The following is a 23,768-nucleotide window of genomic DNA, read 5'->3' on the forward strand; positions in this document are numbered from 1 at the left end:
TCTGATGAAAGGGATTACTACACTGTTACAGTAGGAAATGAACTCACAAAATAAGACATTGTGATGGGCACAGTTATGGGGCTATCGTTGGCACTGTATGGGGGGCTATGGCTGGCACTGTTATGGAAGTGCTATGGTAGGTGGGCATATAGCAGTGAAGATTGGCAGGCATATAGTAGGGTCAATTGGCAAGCATAAAGTGGGGCAGATTGGCACCATATAGTGGGGCAGATTGGCACCATATAGTGGGGCAGATTGGCACCATATAGTGGGGCAGATTGGCACCATATAGTGGGGCAGATTGGCAGGTATATAGTGGGGCTGATTGGCAGGCATATAGTGGGGCAGATTGGCAGGCATATAGTGGGGCAGATTGGCGGGCATATAGTGGGGCAGATTGGCACCATATAGTGGGGCAGATTGGCAGGTATATAGTGTGACTGATTGGCAGGCATATAGTGGGAAAGGTTGGCAGGCATATAGTGGGGCTGATAGGCGGGCATATAGTGGGGCAGATTGGCAGGCATATAGTGAGGCAGATTGGCAGGCATATAATGGGGCAGATTGGCAGGCATACAGTGGGGCAGATTGGCAGGCATATAGTGGGGCAGATTGGCAGGAATATAGTGGGGCAGATTATCAGGCATATAATGGGGCAGATTTGCAGGAATATAGTGGGCCAGATTGGCAGGCATATAGTGGGGCAGATTATCAGGCATATAATGGGGCAGATTGGCAGGAATATAGTGGGGCAGATTGGCGGGCGTATAGTGGAGCAGATTGGCAGGCATATAGTGGGGCAGATTGGCAGGAATATAGTGGGGCAGATTATCAGGCATATAATGGGGCAGATTTGCAGGAATATAGTGGGGCAGATTGGCAGGCATATAGTGGGGCAGATTATCAGGCATATAATGGGGCAGATTGGCAGGAATATAGTGGGGCAGATTGGCGGGCGTATAGTGGGGCAGATTGGCAGGCATATAGTGGGGCAGATTGGCAGGAATATAGAAGGGCAGATTGGCGGGCGTATAGTGGGGCAGATTGGCAGGCATATAGTAGGGCTGATTATCAGGCATATAGTAGGGCTGATTATCAGGCATATAATGGGGCAGATTGGCAGGAATATAGTGGGGCAGATTGGCGGGCGTATAGTGGAGCAGATTGGCAGGCATATAGTGGGGCAGATTGGCAGGAATATAGTGGGGCAGATTATCAGGCATATAATGGGGCAGATTTGCAGGAATATAGTGGGGCAGATTGGCAGGCATATAGTGGGGCAGATTATCAGGCATATAATGGGGCAGATTGGCAGGAATATAGTGGGGCAGATTGGCGGGCGTATAGTGGGGCAGATTGGCAGGAATATAGAAGGGCAGATTGGCGGGCGTATAGTGGGGCAGATTGGCAGGCATATAGTAGGGCTGATTATCAGGCATATAATGGGGCAGATTGGCAGGAATATAGTGGGGCAGATTATCAGGCATATAATGGGGCAGATTGGCAGGAATATAGTGGGGCAGATTGGCGGGCGTATAGTGGGGCAGATTGGCAGGCATATAGTGGGGCAGATTGGCAGGAATATAGTGGGGCAGATTGGCGGGCGTATAGTGGGGCAGATTGGCAGGCATATAGTGTCTGCTTAGAACTTACCCCATGGCCTAGGGTGACAGACACTTAGGGGGCACAGGATTGGGTAGAGGGAGAAAGGATGTGAGGGGCAAATGATATTTCTCATAGATGAAATTCTCACTTCATAAATTACCTCTCTGGTGAGGGACATTGGAGCAAGTGCAGCCCTGGTCACCTGGTGGTAAACAAACCTAACCAGGTACCAGGACAGAGGATCAGGTGTATAGAGAGATCACACAATGGCTTGTGCAGCTTGGGGGAAATTCTGAGTTTTATTAGATCATTTCCAGATAGTGATGCAGGGTGGACTATAGTCCGGGTGATATATACCGTACGTGTGACCGTTGATGTTTTATAGCACTGATTGTTTTCCCATTTCCCCTTTTCTTGACATATATATATGTATAATTTACAGGTAGGTTCCTATGGAGATTATTCATTAACCTCTTACATATTCCATCCAGTTTCAGATCACTCTAAGGCTTGGCAGTCAGCTGTGCCAGATCCAATACACTGAACATTCCTTTTAATGAGTGTTGGACCAGCCAGAAGAAGGGTGTAAACCCGAAACAGCCGCCCCAGGCGTGTATGTCTGCACCTGTTCCTGATCTATCCCCTCCTTACAGCTTTAACTGGTTAAAGCATCGCGAAGGAAGCAAACTGGTGAGTGCTGGGCATTACTTCTTTGTCCAACTTGCATCTTTCTACCATTTCTGTCTATGCACCCTGCGTTTAGTCCAACTATACTGAAACTTAACTCCAGAGCAAACCTATGCGATACTGGATTTGAGTGGTTACTGCAGTGCTGGCTTGGTGTCTCTGAATAGCTGTGGATAACTACTATAATACTGCTCCTATATACAGGAATATAACTACTATAATACTGCTCCTATATACAGGAATATAACTACTATAATACTTCTCCTATATACAAGAATATAACTACTATAATACTGCCCCCTATATACAAGAATATAACTACTATAATACTGCTCCTATATACAGGAATATAACTACTATAATACTGCTCCTATATACAAGCATATAACTACTATAATAATGCTCCTATATACAAGAATATAACTACTATAATACTGCTCCTATATACAGGAATATAACTACTATAATACTTCTCCTATATACAAGAATATAACTACTATAATACTGCCCCCTATATACAAGAATATAACTACTATAATACTGCTCCTATATACAGGAATATAACTACTATAATACTGCTCCTATATACAAGAATATAACTACTGTAATACTGCTCCTATATACAGGAATATGCCTACTATAATACTGCCCCTATATACACGAATATAACTACTAATATAATACTGCTCCTATGTAAATGACCCTGGCCCTGTACATAAATCTTCCGCTCTCCTCCCATCAGGTCTCCGCCATCTTGTGTCTCTAGTGAAGATGCTGTGGATGAATGTTGCAGGACTCGGTTGCTCCAGCATCACGTTTATTCTCCTGCTGACTGGGATCTCCACTACCTACTGGTTCGTGAGTGTCGGCGTAGACCCGTACTATGTTGGACTGTGGAAACTGTGTACAAAAGACGAGTGTCTGGATTTGGACGGGACGGGTGAGGATTTCCTTATCATATTCTGTATAACTCATAGAACGTTGCTGAGAATGTATAGGCTTCCTGTTACCCAGAATCCCTGGTGCTTCCCCATAGATATGAGTGGGTCAGGTGTAAGGATCTGCTGGGTCTGGACGCCTCCTCCTCTAAGGATTGGTGGTCTCCGCTCATGGATCTCTCTCAGGGCAGGTTCCTATATTTGAGGTGATACAGAAATTAAAAAGAATTGCTCAATGATATTTTTCCTGATAAATTACATCAGGTTGTTTAGGGGTTAATAATAGTAGTATATCACAGTGGTTTATGGCCTATTATGTAACCTCTGCTGGTCTGTGGTGATACCCATTACCCAGGGTGCTCTAGGGTGGATATATAATAGCCCTGGTGGGCTGTGTGTTCTTCTTCTAGGATTCATCAATGCCACCAGGGGATTTCTTATCATTTCCTCCTTCCTCCTCTTCTTTGGGATGATATGTTCCTGTCTTGGATTTATGAAGTTTAATGTAGGAAGAATCAGTGCGTGCCTGGCCTCTGCCATCCTGGAAGGCTTAGCAGGTGAGCACAAAGCCATTTACATGGACGCCTGCAATCCAGCTTTTATTTCAGGGCCTGGTATATGATTGAACACTAGGTGGCGCTGCACCACTGACCTACATCGCCACCTGGTGACAGGTAACATAGCGCACCATAGATGGGGCTATAGTTACATGTATTTAGGTGTCACCATCTAATAGAACATCTTATAAGAAGTATTCTGTGAGCTTCTTTATTCTCGTACGTTTTGCAGCCCTGTTTCTTCTCATCGGGATGGCCATCTACACCTCTAAGACGTCTGCAGTCGTCAGCAAAGGTTTGGGGCATCTCCAGTGGTCGTTCTACCTGTGCTGGACCAGCGATGTGCTTCTCATCATCTCAGGTTGGTTATAGTAATAGAATATAGAGTATACGTATAGTAATATAGTAATAGGAATCTCAAATCTCATACTTATCAGCTGCTGTATGTCCTGCAGGACATGGTGTATTTTTTCCAGTCTGACGCAGTGCTCTCTGCTGCCACCTCTGTCCATGTCAGGAACTATCCAGAGCAGGAGAGGTTTTCTAAGGAGATTTACTACTGTTCTGGACAGTTCCTGAAATGGACAGAGGTGGCAGCAGAGAGCACTGTGTCAGACTGGAAAAAAATACACCACATCCTGCAGGACATGCAGCAGCTAAAAGATTTTCACTGTAGTACCCCTTTAATAATGTTACATTACAAAGTAATATAACTTTATAAAGGCAATATATATATATATATATATATATATATATATATAAAACATTTTTTAACTGGGCACCGTCATAACCAATAAATAATGATAAACCAGCAGGGGAGGTGAGATATCGCATCTTTACAATTTATGTCATTTATCTTTTTTGCCTGTTTTCTATATGAAATACTGTGCTATAAAACCGGCCACTAGGTGTCGCACTTACTGGACCGTACAAGGCATGCAGAGAGTCAGGCTCAGTATATTTGCAGAATTCTGAGTGCAGCTCTGCATGCACATGGGGTTTAAAAGGGTTATCCAGTGCTACAAAAACATGGCCACTTTCTTTCAGAGACAACACGACTCTTGTCTCTAGTTCAGGTGCGTTTTGAAATTAAGCTCCACTCACTTCAATGGAACTGAGAAGCAAAACTTGCAACCAAACTGGAGACAAGAGCGGGGCTGTCTCTGGAAGAAAGTGGCCATGTTTTTGTAGTGCTGGATAACCCCTTTAAGTGAATCAAAACTAAACCTGAATTAGTTCTGAGTGATGTGCGGCCTGGTTGGCTGGTAACCCTGGTATCACTCATAGCATCAGGCACTTGTTATATATATATATATATATATATATATATATATATAAAGCCTGTGTTATATCCTGTTTTGTTGTCTCTTCAGGAATATTCCAGCTGTTGGCTCATCGCTCTTCGCCATTGCCATTACCTGGATATGAGTCGGTGTAAGCAGCGGTATCAGCCTCCTCTTCCTCATCCTCAGTGGGGGACATTTATCATACGCCGGTCATACATACAGCCCCGCCCCTTAGTATATAAGTATAATACCAGCCCTACACATCTGTGTGGCACTGTATATACACACCTATATTATCTTACTGTCACTATTGTATCCGCAGAGGAGGAGGAGTCCAGCACCTGGAGCAATGGAATAAAACATCTTCCAGCATCCTGCCCGGCCTGTCAGTGCGGCTGGATCACAGAGTAGTAATCAGAGCAGGGTATCCCCACACTGACTGGCTGGGCAGGATACTGGAGGCGGGACTGAGGAGAGGAGGTGCACGTCATCTCGGGGGGGAGGAGACAGCTTTGAACTGGTCCTCCCGAGGTTACCCCCATGCACAACCGACCTGATTTGCATATCGGAATATCAGCAAAAATAACGAGAGCAGCATGACCAATTCAAAAAAAGTACTGAGTCAGCTGATTCAGATCATACACACTATGATGTTTCTGGCACTATTATATACACACTGTCATGTTTCTGGCACTATTATATACACACTATCATGTTTCTGGCACTATTATATACACACTATCACGTTTCTGGCACTATTATATACACAGTATCATATTTCTGGCACTATTATATACACACTATCATGTTTCTGGCACTATTATATACACACTATCATGTTTCTGGCACTATTATATACACACACTATCATGTTTCTGGCACTATTATATACACACTATCACGTTTCTGGCACTATTATATACACACACTATCATGTTTCTGGCACTATTATATACACACTATCACGTTTCTGGCACTATTATATACACACTATCACGTTTCTGGCACTATTATATGCACATTATCATATTTCTGGCACTATTATATGCACATTATCACGTTTCTGGCACTATCATATACACACTATCACGTTTCTGGCACTATTATATACACACTATCACGTTTCTGGCACTATTATATGCACATTATCATATTTCTGGCACTATTATATGCACATTATCACGTTTCTGGCACTATCATATACACACTATGATGTTTCTGGCACTATTATACACACGCTATCAGGTTTCTGGCACTATTATACACACGCTATCAGGTTTCTGGCACTATTATATACATGCTAGCATGTTTCTGGCACTATTATATACACACTGTCATGTTTCTGGCACTATTTTATACACACTATCATGTTTCTGGCACTATTATATACACACTATCATGTTTCTGGCACTATTATATACACGCTATCATGTTTCTGGCACTATTATATACACAATGTCATGTTTCTGGCACTATTATATGCACACTATCATGTTTCTGGCACTATTATATACACACTGTCATGTTTCTGGCACTATTATATACACACTATCATGTTTCTGGCACTATTATATACACACTATCATGTTTCTGGCACAATTATATACATGCTATCATGTTTCTGGCACTATTATATACACACTATCATGTTTCTGGCACTATTATATACACGCTATCATGTTTCTGGCACTATTATATACACACTATTATGTTTCTGGCACTATTATATACACACTATACTGCCATGCTTTTGGCACTAGTATATAGGCACTATCATGTTTCTAGCACTGATATTGTATGAACATTATTACTGTTATATGGTCACTATCATATTTCTGGCACTGTTATATGGTCACCATCATATTTCTGGCACTGATATACAGTACATGAATGTTTAAATGTTTCTGACACTAATATAAGAGCATTGTGTGTTGCTGGCACTATTATATATGTGCCTCCATCTTTCTGGTACTATTATAAGACGTCTATCATGTTGCTGGCAATATTTTATGATTCATTGGTAACTCAGATGCAGACTTAAAATAAAACTTTCTTTGGTCTTTATTTTATACTTTTTTTTTTTATGACAGCAACAAAACATTCAAACAAATCCGACGTGTTTCTGAGTTGTTACACTTCCTTATTCATGGTAAATATACAGCCATGTGCAGGCGACCATTATACAAGTAGCCTCACTGAATGGAATCACTGTGTTACCGTGACCATCTCTTGTGGTAGATTCAACCGACTGAATGAGATCTGAAGAGACACCGACCCGTCTACATAACGTCTCACAACCTACACTGCATCAGAGCAAACACCGAGCCATGAGGAGGAAGAGCTGCCTGTAAAGCTCAGAGACAGGACTGTGTGGAGGAGCAGATCCTCCACACACGTCTGCTGCACTGAAAGGTCCCAAATGCACAGAGGTCTCCATAACTCTGAAATGGGAGAAGATGGAACAACCAAGACTCTTCCCACTAAACTAAGTAATGGGGGAAGGGGCTTTGGTAAGAGGTGACCAAGAACTCCATGGCCATTCTGGCTGAGCTCCCAGGATCCTGTGTGTAGATGGGAGACACTTCCAGAAGGCCAACATGAGATCTGGGCTTTATGTCAAAGTGTCCTGAAAAAAACTGCTCCTCCATAGACAGACTACCCCGCCATTAGGTAGATAGGCAGACTACCCCGCCATTAGGTAGATAGGCAGACTACCCCGCCATTAGGTAGATAGGCAGACTACCCCGCCATTAGGTAGATAGGCAGACTACCCCGCCATTAGGTAGATAGGCAGACTACCCCCTATTAGGCAGATAGGCAGACTACCCCGCCATTAGGTAGATAGGCAGACTACCCCTTTGTACTACAGTAAGAGCAGCCCTGGGGTTTTTATACCTGACCCAGAATGTATTTTCAGGATGAGCTTAGTGTATGACTGAGTGCAGGAAATCACATGATAGAGCTCATTACCCACCATATATCTCTGCTGTATCTCCACTGGTCAATGTGAGGTGTTCTAGACAGGAAAGTGCATGTCTCATCCAGGAAGAGCAGAGGTGTCGCTACAGAGGTAGCAGTCATATCCGGCCATGGTGCTAGAGGAGAACAAAGATCACACACGAAGACCCCGGTATAGTAAGGGGCCATGGTGCACCCCCACTGTCATATTAATGTTGTGAACACCATCCGGGCCTGGCTCATCCCTGTCTCTAACACTGACTGTGACTAGGCCGCCATATAGAGATAGGAGGACGGTACAAGGACATAGCAGGAAAGATGGGATTGTAATTGGGCATGGTTGGAAAACATGGCGAATAAGGGGCCTCAGTTTAGAGGGTCAATATTACTTCATAGACTTAGAGGGGTAATGACAAGGGGATGCCATGTAAAACTACACTGTTCTGCAGAAATTCTCTTGGTGAAACAGGAAGCACAGGATGAACAAGAGTTATATTATAATAAATGTGTCTGTGGTTGTAACCTGTGGGGCTTCCTGGAATAGATACACAAAGACCACCCCCATATCTCTCACCATTAGTGACGCTATAAGATAGGTGGCAGGTTTCACAGCCGCTCTCTTACACAGAGTCATATTAACCATCCAGACCACTCAGGAAGCTGACTAGCAGTCACGACGCTCCCCTCAATAAGGTAACTATGATCTTTATACTACTCTGAGAACACATAGAGATGTAGCAGAGTCGAGTTTATCAATAGATTTGAGATTATTCATTGACTCACATTATAAAGCTCATATTATAATGCATTGTGTGTGGCTTTACATAGGACTGCATTATTCCTATGACATTACCAGCATTTGGAGCTCAGCTCTGCTACATCACTATGAATTAGGTCTGTGTCTATAGGCAGCAGAAGGTTAGTTGGTTACCCAGGATTATAAACAGCACAGCTGCTTTCTTGCAAAAACAGCACCACCCCTGTCCTCAGGTTGTGTGTGGTATTACAGTTCACCTCCCATTCCTTTCAATGGAGGTGAATGGAGTTGCAAAACACACATGCAAACTAGGACAGGAGAGTTGCTGCTTCTGGAAGAAAGCGGTCATGTTTTTCTAAGCCTGGATGACCCTTATTAATATTGTTGAGCATATACAGGCAGCAATATGCATAGGATAGGCTAAACTGAACTTACCCCATAGCCTAGGGTTGGCACTAGATTAAAGAGATTATCATCGCTCACTCCTGTCCTCAGTTTGGGTGTGGGGTTTTTGCAGCTCAGTTCCATTAAAGAGAATGGAGGTGAACTGTAATACCACACACAACCTAAGGACAGGGGTGGCGCTGTAAAGAGAGTAGCTGAGTTTTTATAATTCTGGAAAACCACTTTAATATTAAGTCCTTATTAAGCCTTTAAGTGGTATAAGAGCAAATAAAACCTCTCACATATGTGGGGGCACTGGCCGTGCCCATAGCAGTCCCATACAATCCTGATACTGATACAAAGGTTCAATAACTGAGTTAGTTCTCAAGACATTTGGGTGACTAAGGGGATCAAATAACATATCATACAGCTCAGCGGAATACACTAATATGGAGTAGATGATTTATAGTATATCCTGGGGTCACATTACTCCCCCCCCTCCTTCTTCTTGTTGAGCGGTTTTATAATAATGGGTGAATTTTATGATTGTCATGGAATGTACAAATTTCTTAAATGTGGAAGTTAAAATGATTAGTAACACTGATTCTGTATCACTCTCCATAGGGAGTCATTTCTTATAACCAACCAGCAGCCCTCACAGGCAGTAGATCCTCCGCTGATCCCAACAGATATCTCTTCCTAGACAGATTTAAAGGGGTATTCCACTCAAAAATAACTTTTGATATGTTACTGCCCATGGTGAGACTAACAATTCCTTCCATACTAGTTATTATCTATTCAGTCTCCTTCCCATAGTTTTTAGCTGCTGCTTTCTGCTGAATACACAAAAATCTGATTGTGAGCTTTTCTCTCTGTCTCCCCCCCACCTTCTGAGACGGCTGATGGAAACATGTCCCTGACTGGCATTATCTGCAACATTGTAGCTTCTTTTAATGCTTGAAAGGGTTAATCATAGTGAGTTCATTAGCAACTTGACCTTAAAATAAGCCTCCCAGCATTACGAAAAAAGTTACAAAGTTGCAGATAAAGCCTGACGGGGACTTATTTACATCAGCTGTCTCAGAAGGGGGGGGGAGGAGGAGAGACAGAGAGCTCACACACAGATTTTTTTTTTCAGCAGAAAGCAGCAGCTCAGAACTGGGGAAGGAGACAGAATAGATAATAACAAGTGTGGAAGGAATTGTTTGGGGCAGCAACATATCAAAAGTTATGTTTAAGTAGACTATAGGAGTTGTTGCTACAGTTACTTGTGAATATTATGCTTTTAAATGGTTTCTTATTAGCCTGGGCTGAGCGAATACATTACAGAGATCACATTCCACCATGTTTGTTTCTGTGTAATATTGTAATTAGTTATAGGAGGTTCACCTAGTGCATTATCTTAGCAATGCAGCCAAACTACATATTCAGCTCTGCCCTGAAATGGGGCAGAAGTTCACAAAAATAGTCTTAAGAATAACTGGGTGCAGGAAGAATTGTCCGCAGGGTGACTGCCCTTCAGCAGCTTAACATGACTGACAGGTCTGACCCTATTGTGTGTGATTCAGAGAAGGCCTGAAAGATGAGCAACATAGCGAGCAGCACATCCTGTGTGATCTGTGGGTTTCTCAATGACATCACTACAGGCTCCAAAAGGTTTCAAACTCATATTTGGTCAAATGCAAAGATCAACTATAATACTGCTTCTATATACAAGAATATAACTACTATAACACTGCTCCTATATACAGGAATATAACTACTATAATACTGCCCCTATATACAAGAATATAACTTCTATAATACTGCTCCTATATACAAGAATATAACTACTATAATACTGCTCCTATATACAGGAATATAACTACTATAATACTGCCCCTATATACATAAATATAACTACTATAATACTGCTCCTATATACAGGAATATAACTACTATAATACTACTCCTATATACAGGAATATAACTACTATAATACTGCTCCTATATACTAGAATATAACTACTATAATACTGCTCCTATATACAAGACTATAACTACTATAATACTGCTCTTATATACAAGAAAATAACTACTATAATACTGCCCCTATATACAAGAATATAACTTCTATAATACTGCTACTATATACAAGAATATAACTACTATAATACTGCCTCCTATATACAAGAATATAACTACTATAATACGGCTCCTATACACAAGAATATAACTACTATAATACTGCCTCCTATATACAGGAATATAACTACTATAATACTGCTCCTATATACAGGAATATAACTACTATAATACTGCTCCTATATACAGGAATATAACTACTATAATACTACCTCCTATATACAGGAATATAAGTGCTATAATACTGCTCCTATATACAATAATATAACTACTATAATACTGCCCCCTATATACAAGAATATTACTACTATAATACTACTCCTATATACAAGAATATAATATAACTACTATAATACTGCCCCCTATATACAGTACATTGACCCCTCTCCTCTTTTCTGTCTCCAGAGAAGATGCTGTGGATGAATATCTTTGGACTCCTCTTCTCCAGTCTCAGTTTTGTTCTCCTCATGACTGGGAATCTCACTGACTTCTGGTTGGTGAATTTCGGCTCTAATTTGAGCCATTCCGGATTGTGGCTAATTTGCACAAAAAACATCTGTGTGAAAGTGGCGGCGAGCGGTAAGTATTACTTTTTGAAGTTTTGTAATACCAGTATCCCTGATGCTTTGTTGCCCCCCCCCCCCCATAGGGATCAGTAATTCAGAGTCAGGCACATGGAGTGCGGTGACATGATGTATGTATGGGCGCCTCCTCTCCTTCAGGAAGGTGGTGGTGGTGGGATGTAAATTACATTACACATTATATAGGGTTGTTTATATTATTCCTGTGATACCTGACAGTAGTTTAGAGGTTAATATCTAATTTCTGGTAATGAGGAGGATATGCATTAGCCCTGGTGCTCTAGGGTTAATATATAATAGTCCTGGTGGGGCGTGTGTTCTTCCTCCAGGATACATCAGTGCCACCAGAGGGTTTGTCATTTTCTCCTCCTCACTCCTCATCTTCGGGATGATGTGTTCCTGTCTTACATTTATGAAGTTTCACATAGGAAGAGTCACTGCCTGCCTGGCGTCTGCAGTCCTGGAAGGGTTAGCAGGTAAGCACAGCACTCTTTTACACATACACCTGTATTTGTATTTAATTTTCTTCAGGTAAGGCCTGATATATGTTTGAACACTAGGTGGCGCTGTATTACTGAACTACAGCGCCACCTGGTGACATGAGACAAACAGTGACAGAAAAGAGAGGCGGATGACTAGTCTTGCATTCACCTTTTAACAAAACATCGGATATAATGACGGTACATTTGTTTGTCGTATGTTTTGCAGCTATGTTCCTTCTCATCGGGATGTCCATCTACACGTCTGAGACATCAAATTTGGTTCTCAACAGCTCTTTCAATTACGACTGGTCCTTCTACCTGTGCTGGACCAGCAATGTACTTCTCATCATATCAGGTTGGTCCGTTGTCCCTCACAGCTTTGCCCCTATCTGACATTATAAGGAGCTCCAGTGCTGCACTCACTATTCTGCTGGTGGGGTCACTGTGTACATACAGTACATTACATTACTGATCCTGTACTGATCCTGAGTTACATCCTGTATTATACTCCAGAGCTTCACTCACTATTCTGCTGGTGGGATCACTGTGTACATACATTACATTACTGATCCTGAGTTACATCCTGTATTATACTCCAGAACTGTACTCACTATTCTGCTGGTGGGGTCACTGTGTACATACATTACTGATCCTGTACTGATCCTGAGTTACATCCTGTATTATACTCCAGAGCTGCACTCACTATTCTGCTGGTGAGGTCACTGTGTACATACAATACATTACTGATCCTGAGTTACATCCTGTATTATACTCCAGAGCAGCACTCACTATTCTGCTGGTGGGGTCACTGTGTACATACATTACATTACTGATCCTGAACTGATCCTGAGTTACATCCTGTATCAGGCCATGTTAATACATAGTAAGAGATCAGCCGTTCCGTGATCTGGCCGGGTCACGGAGCGGCCGGTACTGCAGTAGTGGCCGGATGATCTTTCGGGCAGCAGAGTTCTGATGTGCGCGCTGTCACTGTCAGTTGTTTGCAGCGCTGCTAGGGATCCCGGCTGAAGCGTATACTATGTGTATACGCTTCGGCTGGGATCCCATAGACAGCAAGGTAACATATTTTTTCTTAATAATCACGGCCGTTGTTGCACTGTGCAACAACAGCCGCAGTTTTACTAAAAAATATGTAGTGTGAACATAGCCTTATACTCCAGAGCTGAACTCACTCTTCTGCTGCTGTAGTGCCTGGTTGGTGTCACTCACAGCACCAGGCCCCTATTATATAGGGATAGCTCCAACATATACCATGTTACATCTCATGTTGTTGCCTCTCCAGGAATATGTCACTTTCTCGCTCATCGATCATCGCCATTACCCGGATATGAGTCGGTGTAATCAACAGTATCTTCCTCCTCTTCACCATCCTCCTCCTCATTTATATCATCATCATCATCATCAGATTCATCCACCATCTGCAGTAATACCAGAGACTCACAATGTTCTAGTCAGCAGATCTTGAAACACCAAAGATTCTATGGCCGTCTTAAAGTGACAGTGCCCATATAGTCTTCTATACGGTACCCGTGTTCACACTTAGGCACTTTACATCAGAGAAAAAGCCGATAATGGATGTTTTATAAAGGATCCAAGGAAAGAGGAATCCAAGGGTTCTGGCCTCTCTAACCCCCAGAGTTCTTCTGTGAGGAGAGGGAGGCCCCTTTAAGGTTAGACGGAAGGCTATCTTCTGTGTATGCACGTCCTTATATTTTTGGTCTTAGGAGTTTTTCTGTTGTTTTTGTGGATGTTTTACAAGCACTTCATGCACAATAGGTCTTTAGTTATGCTCACACTTTTTTAAAAAAAATTTTAAGCCACAAAATCTTGATTTTATGAATAAAAATGTGTGCAGTTCAATGGGAAAACACCCGGCACACATGTAGTTTCATCTTACAGCCATAATTCTACTAACTGTAAGTGCACGGGTCTTGTTTTTGCCCATTTCACTTCTAGAAAGAATTTTTTTTTTTTTGGTACTGTTTTTGAAACACTTTATGCATCTACATCTTTCAAAACACTTTATACACATTAAGTGCCCTTAAAGGGGAACTCCAGAGGAAAAAAGGTTGCTTTAAAATCATCTAATGTCAGAAAGTTATATAGATTTGTAATTTACTTCTATTTAAAAATCTCCACTCTTTCAGTACTTCTCAGCTGCTGTATGTCCTGCAGGAAGTAGTGTATTCTTCCCAGTCTGACACAGTGCTCTCTGCTGCCACCTCTGTCCATGTCAGGAACTGTCCAGAGCAGAAAAGGTTTCCTATGGGGACTTGCTACTACTCTGAACAGTTCCTGACATGGACAGAGGTGGCAGCAGAGAGCACTATGTTAGACTGGAAGGAACACACCCCTTCCTGCAGGACATACAGCAGTTGATAAGTACAGAAGGCCTGAGATTTTTAAATAGAAGTTAATTACAAATCTCAATACCTTTCTGATACCAATTGATCTAAAAAAATTTTTTTCCAACGGAGTGCCCCTCTAAAATGACTGAAAAATTATGTAAATTCTGCCACTTTTGCTATGTGTGAACGGGCCCTTATAGTGAAAACAGTCCAGGAAATACAAGGATATAAGGACACCTGGACTACCATCTCCGATGTTAGGTCATATACAGCGCCCCCTATGTCAGGAGCTGAGGCCCTCACAATCTGGTCTGGGAGCCAGCACTCATATGAGTTAGGAACCACTGTGTGTGTATGTATATATATATATATATATATATATATATATATATAGTCGTTTTCTCCTGTCTGGACATTATTCACCTAAAATCCTGTATTGCTGTATTGTACTGTCCATCCATCTCTTGGGGCCCGGGCACATTGATGGACAAACATCTTCTGTATTTCTCATTTATTCCTCATTGATGCTTTATAATCCAATTAAAGGGATATTCCCATCTCAATAAACTTATAGATTTATTCAGTAAACTTGTCTCCTTGTCCTGATATGCTGCTTTTTCCCTCCCATTGTTGACAGCTCGTTGTCTAGGTAACCGACCACCACTCTGCTCCTGATATATATATATATATATATATATATATATATATATATATATATATATATATTATAATGTCAGTTTTAGTCTGTGTTCACACAAATGTCTTTTTTTGGGGCCAAAATGAAGTCTGTCCAATAAAATGGCGGCTAAACTGAGTCTGTGGGACCCGGCCTGTGGATTGACCTCAGAGGCTTCTGTAGCTGGCAGACATGATTAGGCCTCCGGCTGCCCCGCCACACATTGTGACCCCACGATCGGATTGCGGGATCCCGATGCGTGACAGGTCTACCAGTAACCATGTCTTTGTTTCCCCTAGCAACCAATCACAGCTCAGCTTTCACTTCTTAAAATGCTGTGAGAAAATGAAAGCTGCGCTCTGATTGGTTGCTATGGGCAACAAAGACATTTTTACTGAGGCCCAATATAAAGGTCACCACCATTGGTTGATGGGGGTTTTTATCCCCTCACATTATAAATGGCGATGACCAAGGTCATGTGATCTGCATGACATCACCATAAGAGGAACGGCCTTTTAAGGAAAAAAACATTGAAATCAGTTTCTATAGCAATAGGGTTAGGTTGTACCATTGTATGGCAGATCGCCAGGGATAGTAACCCCCCCATTGTGCAGAGTGGTAGGTTCCAGTTATTAACAGGTATATTGTATGCAAAGCTGGGCAGTATGGAGGGTGATGACATCACAAAAGAAAGCATGATGACATCACACATTTGGCACTAAAGAACTAAGAACAGATCACCCTGCACTTCACATTGCCAGAAGAGGACAGACGCCGATCCAGCGCAGGCCCGACCACAGAGGAGGAACGTTACCGACCACCAAACCAGCGCAGGATCGGTTATATCCCAGGCAGAGGAAACATGTTTCGGTGAGGTTATACATATGGTTTTCCTATAGTTTTGCCTGTAGGTGGCAGCACCGGATTTGGCTCAGTGTTTTGGAGTGGTATATGTTCCCTGCGCCATGATGCTGGGGCCTCATTCACATAAGTAATTGTTCTCTTTGGCTTCAATTTCAGACACATTTTTGGAAAGAAGGACAACCCTGAAAATGATGCGGCTCAACCAACATTAGAGGTATCTCCAGGTTCAGAGGTCACCACCGGTGCCCCAATGCTGCCGGAAAATGTGCCACTCACCGGTCCCTCCACCCTAGGGGCCACAACTAGTGTCCCAGTAGTGCCAGCAAATGTGCCACACACCGCTCCTCCCACCCCAGGGGCCACAACTAGTGTCCCAGTGCTGCCGGCAAATGTGCCACTCACTGCTCCTCTCACCTCATTGCCTACCAGTCCTCCAGTGCTGCCGGCATATGTGCTACTCACCGCTCCTCTTACCCCAGTGGCTACTACCAGTGCCCCAGTGGTGTCAGAAAAGCTTCCGAAGATGGCACATCCAACCTCAAGGGCCACCAACAATGCTCCAAAGTCACTTGAAAGTGCTTCACAAAGAGCTTCTCCATCCCCAGGACCAACTATGAATGTCCCACACATCAATCGCTCAGCCTCAGTGGCGGTCACCATGAACGTCTCGCGGCTCCATGAAAAGGTTCCACCTTCCACTTCAATGGGCACCACCAACAGTTTGATGCCACAAGTGAAAGTTCCTCAAGAAATAAAAATCAAGAAGGAAGTGGAACTAGGAACAATACCCAGGAAGGAGATCCCAGTTGTTCCTGTAAAGCCTCAACCACGAGCAACACCAAAGACTTCTCGTCCGAGCTCCACGGCCACCACCAATGATGTGAGGGCTCCTCTACAACATGAGATTCCTTCTACGGTGGTTTCTCCACAACGGGAGATTCCAATTATGAGGGTTTCTCCACGTCGTAGGATGAGGACTCCGCCACACGATGAGGCAGATGACTGGGAAGGCAGACCAGCTAGGATGCCAAGAATGCAACTCAGGAACTCGGCAACTCCTAGAAGACATGGAAGTCGTTACCCTCTAAGGGCGAGGAGAGAACCTGATCGGCTTACTTACTGAGTAGATCTCCATGAAATCCTGTGGTCAATAAAAAATAATGCAATCAATGGTGTCTGAGTCATTATTAGTTATTGGTGATGTGTGGGGGGGGGAGGGGAGGTTGATGTAGGAGACACAGGGGATCTTACACAAGCCGAGCAGCCAATACTGGAGACTAGGGCTGCCACTTCTGGTCACCCATCACAGTTACATCATGTGACCCGAATATTTGAGGGAAAAAGCTGGGCAGGAAATCCCACCTGGACACCCTATCATGGGACCGTACAGGTCCAGCCTCTCTAGGCTGCCGTAGGCTGGTGTCACAGGGGAAGCTATGTACCTCTATAGGGGAAATTTAGTGTTACATGGAGGACACTGAAAAGGACAGCCATGTTATAGAGTACATAGCACTGATTTTGTTAAGCAGCTTTGCGGGAGATCATTGCTCGGGCCCATGAGGGAGTCTTGAGCTAGAGAATCCCATGAGGACCATAGGCCTCCTACAGGATATTGGGAAAGGATTGGTCCTGATTTTTCAGTTATTAAGATTAAAGGGGCATTCTTATCTCAAGAAGCAACACCTTATGCATACGATAGGGGATAACAAGCTGATCTGGAGGGGTCTGACCACTGGGACCCTAAGTGAACACAGGCAACATGCTCCCCCCGATTGAACAGAGCACCTGCTCATCTGCTCCATTCATTCTCTACGGGGCCGCTGAGTAGTGTCCAGCACTGAACATAGAGAATGGCTCCCAGGAGTTGGACCAACAGTGACGTAGCTAGCATGGAGGCAGGCCACGTGACTGCTATGGTGCCCGGGCCCCCATAGGCAAGACACGTGGTCTGTCTCCATGGTACTAGCAGTTGGCTCACTCACCAACAGCACCTTCCTCCCCCAGAGTGACAGTGGGTCCACAGGCACTGCCAGTAGTGGCCGTCGTCTGCGCCTCCTGCCCTCCCATCAGTACACCCTCACTGGACAGTGACAGCTGGAGTAGGCACTGCCCACTAGTGCCATCCACTGCATGTACCTCCTGCCCTCCCGTCGGCTGCCTTCCTGCCTGCCTGACAGTGACAGCAGAAAGCTTAGACAAGCACTGCCTACAGTGGCATCCGCTGCCTGCACCTGGCTCCTCCAGCCCCCTCTTCCCCCCACACCCCCACAGAGACGCTGCCTTGCACCATCCACCTTTGGGTCATGTGAGTATATGCATTGGTGGGAGGAACCTGGACTGGATTCATAGGGTCCTGAATCCAGTCCAGGACCCAGTTTCTTGTTATGGGCCCCATGAATCCTAGCTAGGCCACTGCCCACCAATCAGCTAGCTATCCTTAAAGGGGTTCTCCAGCGCTACAAAAACATGGCCACTTTCTTCCAGAGACAGCCCCACTCTTGTCTCCAGCTTGAGCCGGGTTTTGCTGCTAAGTTCCATTGAAGTGAATGGAGCTTAATTGCAAACTGCACCTGAACTGGAGACAAGAAACGTGTTGTCCCTGAAAGAAAGTGGCCATGTTTTGTAGCGCTGGATAACCCCTTTAATTCTGTGAATAAAGAGGCAGAGGTAACTTAGACCAGCATAAGAAATGCGAGGTTGAGCGCAGGTAGAACATATAGAATTTACATAGGTCGAACCACACTGGCGGTATATATACAACAGATATATTATAATAAAAGAAACGCGTTTCGGTTCGAAGATAAAACCGAGCCTTTCTCACTCCTGAGCCTTCCTTGGTGCCTGAGGAATGGATGGATGTGTGATCTCGCTGAGCTGGGGGAATCCTTTCTGCACTTCCTCACCTGGTCCGGGGTAACTCTGCTTCTCTGCCTCGGAAGTCTCAGGTGGTGATCCTCCATGGACTGTGGTGCCTTGGCCATAAAGCGTGCCATAGTGTTGTACCTCCTAGCACCAGCTGAGTGTTTTGCTTTCTCATCTAGAAGGCGCTTACATAACTTTGGCTATACCACACTAGGACACGCCCCCTTTTCTTTCAGACCATCCTGTGAATAGCGGATAACTTCTTGGGATCGGAGTAGCCCTTTAATCAATGTAAAAAAAAAGACATTTTGCAACTTTTTAGTCTATTCCATTACTTACTATTTTTAAGATCTCTGTTTGCTCTCAGTGAATGAAAACTTGTTCCAGGCTATACCTCCTCTTTCTTGTCTTCATTACAGTATGTTCTCAATGACAGGACATTTAGAGGCAGAGCCTATGGGAGGGAAGCATATGTGTGTATTACAGCGACATCTAGTGGCCATACTATGCAATGGCGTCCATTTATAGTTTTATTTGTAAAATGTGATTTGTATAACTACAAAGGGTTAAATCTTATTTTACCATCACTTCTGCATCCAATCTGACGTCTATGCACAAAGTATATGGAATAGTTTATTCAAACTAGTGTATTAGCAACCATTCAGGTAAATACTTTCATTTAAGCCCAATGAAAATTGTAAATAGAATCTGATTGGTTACTTTCATAGATTTTATTAGTAGACTTTCACAAATTCCCTCTTCCCACATAAAAGAGTAACTTCCCACTGCCCAAATCAAACATGGCCGCCCGCAGCAGTCCGCTTCGACCTCTAATATACGTCACCAAAGAAGTCGCTTCCGTGATTGGACGGTACAGAGAGAGCACGTGGCTTGTTGTAGAAGTTGAACTCGCTGATTGGCTGCGGTGGGTGACTTGCTGATTGGCTCTTGTGGATATGGAGGACTTGATTGGTTGGCGGCGCACACGCTTCTTTTAGTCGGCAGAAAAGATGGCGCTGCGGGCCCTGGTCGGTGTCAAGCGGGTCATAGACTATGCAGTGAAGGTGAGGCGGCCGGAGCTCGGGGAGAGGGGGGAGCTGTGCCTGGTTGTCAGGAGGAGAAGGAGTTGTGCCTAGTTGTCAGGAGAAGGAGGAGCTGTGTGTGGTTGTCAGGAGGGGGAGGGAGGAGGGGGAGTTGTGTCTGGTTGTCAGGAGAGGGAGGAGCTGTGTCTGGTTGTCAGGAGAGGGAGGAGCTGTGTCTGGCTGTCAGGAGAGGGAGGAGCTGTGTCTGGCTGTCAGGAGAGGGAGGAGCTGTGTCTGGCTGTCAGGAGAGGGAGGAGCTGTGTCTGGCTGTCAGGAGAGGGAGGAGCTGTGTCTGGTTGTCAGGAGAGGGAGGAGCTGTGTCTGGCTGTCAGGAGAGGGAGGAGCTGTGTCTGGTTGTCAGGAGAGGGAGGAGCTGTGTCTGGCTGTCAGGAAGGGGAGGAGGAGGGCCTGTGTCTGGTTGTCAGAAGGAAGAGGAGGTGTGTCTGGTTGTCAGGAGGAGGAGGAGCTGTATCTGGTTGTCAGGAGAGGGAGGAGCTGTGTCTGGTTGTCAGGAGAGGGAGGAGCTGTGTCTGGTTGTCAGGAGAGGGAGGAGCTGTGTCTGGTTGTCAGGAGAGGGAGGAGCTGTGTCTGGTTGTCAGGAGAGGGAGGAGCTGTGTCTGGTTGTCAGGAGAGGGAGGAGCTGTGTCTGGTTGTCAGCATACCTTACAGTTTGCAGGAGTCCCAGAAGCTGAGATATGGGGAGCTGTTTGCTGGGCTCCTGACACTACATGGCTGCCCGAAGGGGAAGAGTCCTAAACGGTTAGAGCTGCTATAAGCTGGGTGATGGATGATGGATGCTACAGCAGCTGTACACTGTGTGGACCCCAACATACAGCCCCTCCTATCTCAGCATTCCAGTCCCGAGGGGGATATTGGGGGTCACTATAGTCACCTGTCACCCTCAGGCTTTGGCTGGTGCTCCTCTATAGTCCTTAACCCCCCCTCATCCCCTACAGCGTCTGTGCAGCTTTTCTTCCTATTAGAGGGAGGGGAGAATTGTAGGCAGAGAAGAAGGGGGACATGGTGACCGGTGCCTGGAGTGTGTGCTTCTCCATGGTGACCGGTGCCTGGAGTGTGTGCTTCTCCATGGTGACCGGTGCCTGGAGTGTGTGCTTCTCCATGGTGACAGGTGCCTGGAGTGTGTGCTTCTCCATGGTGACAGGTGCCTGGAGTGTGTGCTTCTCCATGGTGACAGGTGCCTGGAGTGTGTGCTTCTCCATGGTGACCGGTGCCTGGAGTGTGTGCTTCTCCATGGTGACCGGTGCCTGGAGTGTGTGCTTCTCCATGGTGACCGGTGCCTGGAGTGTGTGCTTCTCCATGGTGACCGGTGCCTGGAGTGTGTGCCTCTCTATGGTGACCGGTTCCTGGAGTGTGTGCTTCTCCATGGTGACCGGTGCCTGGAGTGTGTGCTTCTCTATGGTGACCGGTGCCTGGAGTGTGTGCTTCTCCATGGTGACTCTGTGCCTGGAGTGTGTGCTTCTCCATGGTGACTCTGTGCCTGGAGTGTGTGCTTCTCCATGGTGACTCTGTGCCTGGAGTGTGTGCTTCTCCATGGTGACCTGTGCCTGGAGTGTGTGCCTCTCTATGGTGACCTGTGCCTGGAGTGTGTGCCTCTCTATGGTGACCGGTTCCTGGAGTGTGTGCTTCTCTATGGTGACCGGTGCCTGGAGTGTGTGCTTCTCTATGGTGACAGGTGCCTGGAGTGTGTGCTTCTCCATGGTGAGTCTGTGCCTGGAGTGTGTGCTTCTCCATGGTGAGTCTGTGCCTGGAGTGTGTGCTTCTCCATGGTGAGTCTGTGCCTGGAGTGTGTGCCTCTCTATGGTGACAGGTGCCTGGAGTGTGTGCTTCTCTATGGTGACCGGTGCCTGGAGTGTGTGCTTCTCCATGGTGACCGGTGCCTGGAGTGTGTGCTTCTCTATGGTGAGTGTGGTCACATCGTGAGCCGGTGCCTGGAGTGTGTGCCTCTCCATGGTGACAGGTGCCTGGAGTGTGTGCTTCTCTATGGTGACCGGTTCCTGGAGTGTGTGCTTCTCTATGGTGACCGGTTCCTGGAGTGTGTGCTTCTCTATGGTGACCGGTTCCTGGAGTGTGTGCCTCTCTATGGTGAGTGTGGTCACATTGTGAGCCGGTGCCTGGAGTGTGTGCCTGGAGCCGGTGCTGGAGTGTGCTGTGTGTTATGGCTCCAGATCAGGACACAGCAGTGTTTTATTAGTAGTTACAGTGTGTGAGATAATGCGCCCCCTGGTGTCAGATTGTCACCTGTAAATCCTCTAGTCATGAACCAGAGAGCTCAGGATGAACCTTGCTTCTAGACCAATCCCAGAGAAGGGGGCCCTATATCCAGAGGAAGTTCTGGAGAAGCTTCAGCCCCTAGGACAACACTTCTGGGAGGCAGCGTGCCGCAGCAGTGCACAATCCCCTCACTTCTCAGTCCTTTAAATGGGTTGGTAACCAAAAATCTTTCTTTCAAATCAACTGAATCCAGAGATTTTTAATTTACTTCTATAAAAAAAAAAAATCTCCAGTCTTCCAGTACTTATCAGCTGCTGTATGTCCTGCATGAAGGGGTGTATTCTCTCCAGTCTGACAGTCTCCAGTGCTCTCTGCTGCCACCTCTGTCCATGTCAGGAACTGTCCAGAGCAGCAGCAAATTCCCATTAAAACCCTCTCCTGCTCTGGACAGTTCCTGACATGGACAGGAGTGGCAGCAGAGAGCACTGTGTCAGACTGGAGAGAATACACCCCTTCATGCAGGACATACAGCAGCTAATAAGTACTGGAAGACTGGAGATTTTTTTTTTTTTTAATTTAAAGATTTTTAAAGTAAATCTCTGGCACTTTCTGGGACCAGTTGATTTGAAAGTTGTTGTTTTTTTTGTTGTTAAACACTGCCTCCTGTAGGACATACAGCAGCTGATAAGTTCTGGAAGACTGGAGGTTATTAATAGAAGTAAATTACAAATCACTGGCAGTTTTTGGTTTGAAATATTTTTTTTTTATTGGTGAACCACCCCTTTAAAATCACATACTGTGTAGTATCTGTTCTTATTAGTAGATACAGCTGGGGAGGAGCTGGTGGTGGGTGGGAGGGGCCACATATAGACAGAATTGTTTAGCACTAGATAGAGCCAGGAGAATCGTACGGCTGGGCGCTTCACTCCCCGCTTACTGCTTTATCTCTTGTAGTAGACAGGCTCCATAGACTTACCATAGAACCTGCAATGAGTCTGGGAGAGAAGTGCTCAGTCCAGTGCTTCTCCCTGCTCTATCTAGTGATTGGTGGGGTCTGAGCACCCAGAGTGACATATCAGTAGTGACACTGTGAGGTTCGGAGGGTGTGTGGCTGTCACGTTTGCACCCTCCTGCAACTTTGCTTTCCAGTCTGGGGAGGCCAGCCCGGACACTGGGATGTTAGCCGTGATGAATGGACGTAGGATAGAAAGCACCCTCTAAGGTACCCACCAACCCCTGCCCTCTGGCCCCGGAGTTAGGGGACCCCCATTACGATAGCATTATAAGATAGGTGGTGTACCCTCTCTCTGAGTGGCTGATAACA

General features: G+C 45.0%; 4 protein-coding genes across 6 annotated transcripts in view; all 4 read left to right on the top strand.

Annotated features, from left to right (window-relative positions):
- Window positions 1-2,122: 2,122 nt before the first annotated feature.
- Window positions 2,123-5,912, top strand: LOC138769709 (lens fiber membrane intrinsic protein-like). Its single transcript, XM_069948341.1, has 5 exons — window positions 2,123-2,295; window positions 3,035-3,232; window positions 3,641-3,787; window positions 4,020-4,148; window positions 5,161-5,912. Exons 2-5 carry the CDS (start codon window positions 3,064-3,066, stop codon window positions 5,223-5,225), a joined length of 510 nt encoding a protein of 169 aa, XP_069804442.1. The 5' UTR covers window positions 2,123-2,295; window positions 3,035-3,063; the 3' UTR covers window positions 5,226-5,912.
- Window positions 5,913-8,657: 2,745 nt separating this feature from the next.
- On the top strand, window positions 8,658-14,512 carry LOC138769626 (protein NKG7-like). Of its 2 annotated transcripts, none has more exons than XM_069948218.1 (5): window positions 8,658-8,724; window positions 11,702-11,875; window positions 12,207-12,353; window positions 12,586-12,714; window positions 13,663-14,512. In XM_069948218.1, exons 2-5 carry the CDS (start codon window positions 11,707-11,709, stop codon window positions 13,719-13,721), a joined length of 504 nt encoding a protein of 167 aa, XP_069804319.1. In that variant the 5' UTR covers window positions 8,658-8,724; window positions 11,702-11,706; the 3' UTR covers window positions 13,722-14,512. The 2 variants fall into 2 exon arrangements, with proteins under 2 accessions (XP_069804319.1, XP_069804320.1); XM_069948219.1 differs by having other exon boundaries at window positions 8,711-8,724; window positions 11,707-11,875.
- Window positions 14,513-15,836: 1,324 nt separating this feature from the next.
- LOC138769198 (proline-rich protein 36-like) lies at window positions 15,837-17,438 on the top strand. The gene is made up of 2 exons (XM_069947495.1): window positions 15,837-16,274; window positions 16,425-17,438. The coding sequence occupies exons 1-2, from the start codon at window positions 16,267-16,269 to the stop codon at window positions 17,389-17,391; spliced, it is 975 nt and encodes a 324-aa protein (XP_069803596.1). The 5' UTR covers window positions 15,837-16,266; the 3' UTR covers window positions 17,392-17,438.
- Window positions 17,439-20,087: 2,649 nt separating this feature from the next.
- The window catches only part of ETFB (electron transfer flavoprotein subunit beta), a 37,852-nt gene continuing 34,171 nt past the window's right edge, over window positions 20,088-23,768 (top strand). For both annotated transcript variants that reach the window (XM_069946860.1, XM_069946861.1), the window contains exon 1: window positions 20,088-20,194. In XM_069946860.1, the coding sequence (XP_069802961.1) occupies window positions 20,141-20,194 (54 nt within the window). In that variant the 5' untranslated portion in view covers window positions 20,088-20,140. The remainder of the gene's footprint in view (window positions 20,195-23,768) is intronic.

Source organism: Dendropsophus ebraccatus, chromosome 12 (genome assembly GCF_027789765.1).
Source record: "Dendropsophus ebraccatus isolate aDenEbr1 chromosome 12, aDenEbr1.pat, whole genome shotgun sequence".
Lineage (NCBI taxonomy): Eukaryota > Metazoa > Chordata > Amphibia > Anura > Hylidae > Dendropsophus > Dendropsophus ebraccatus.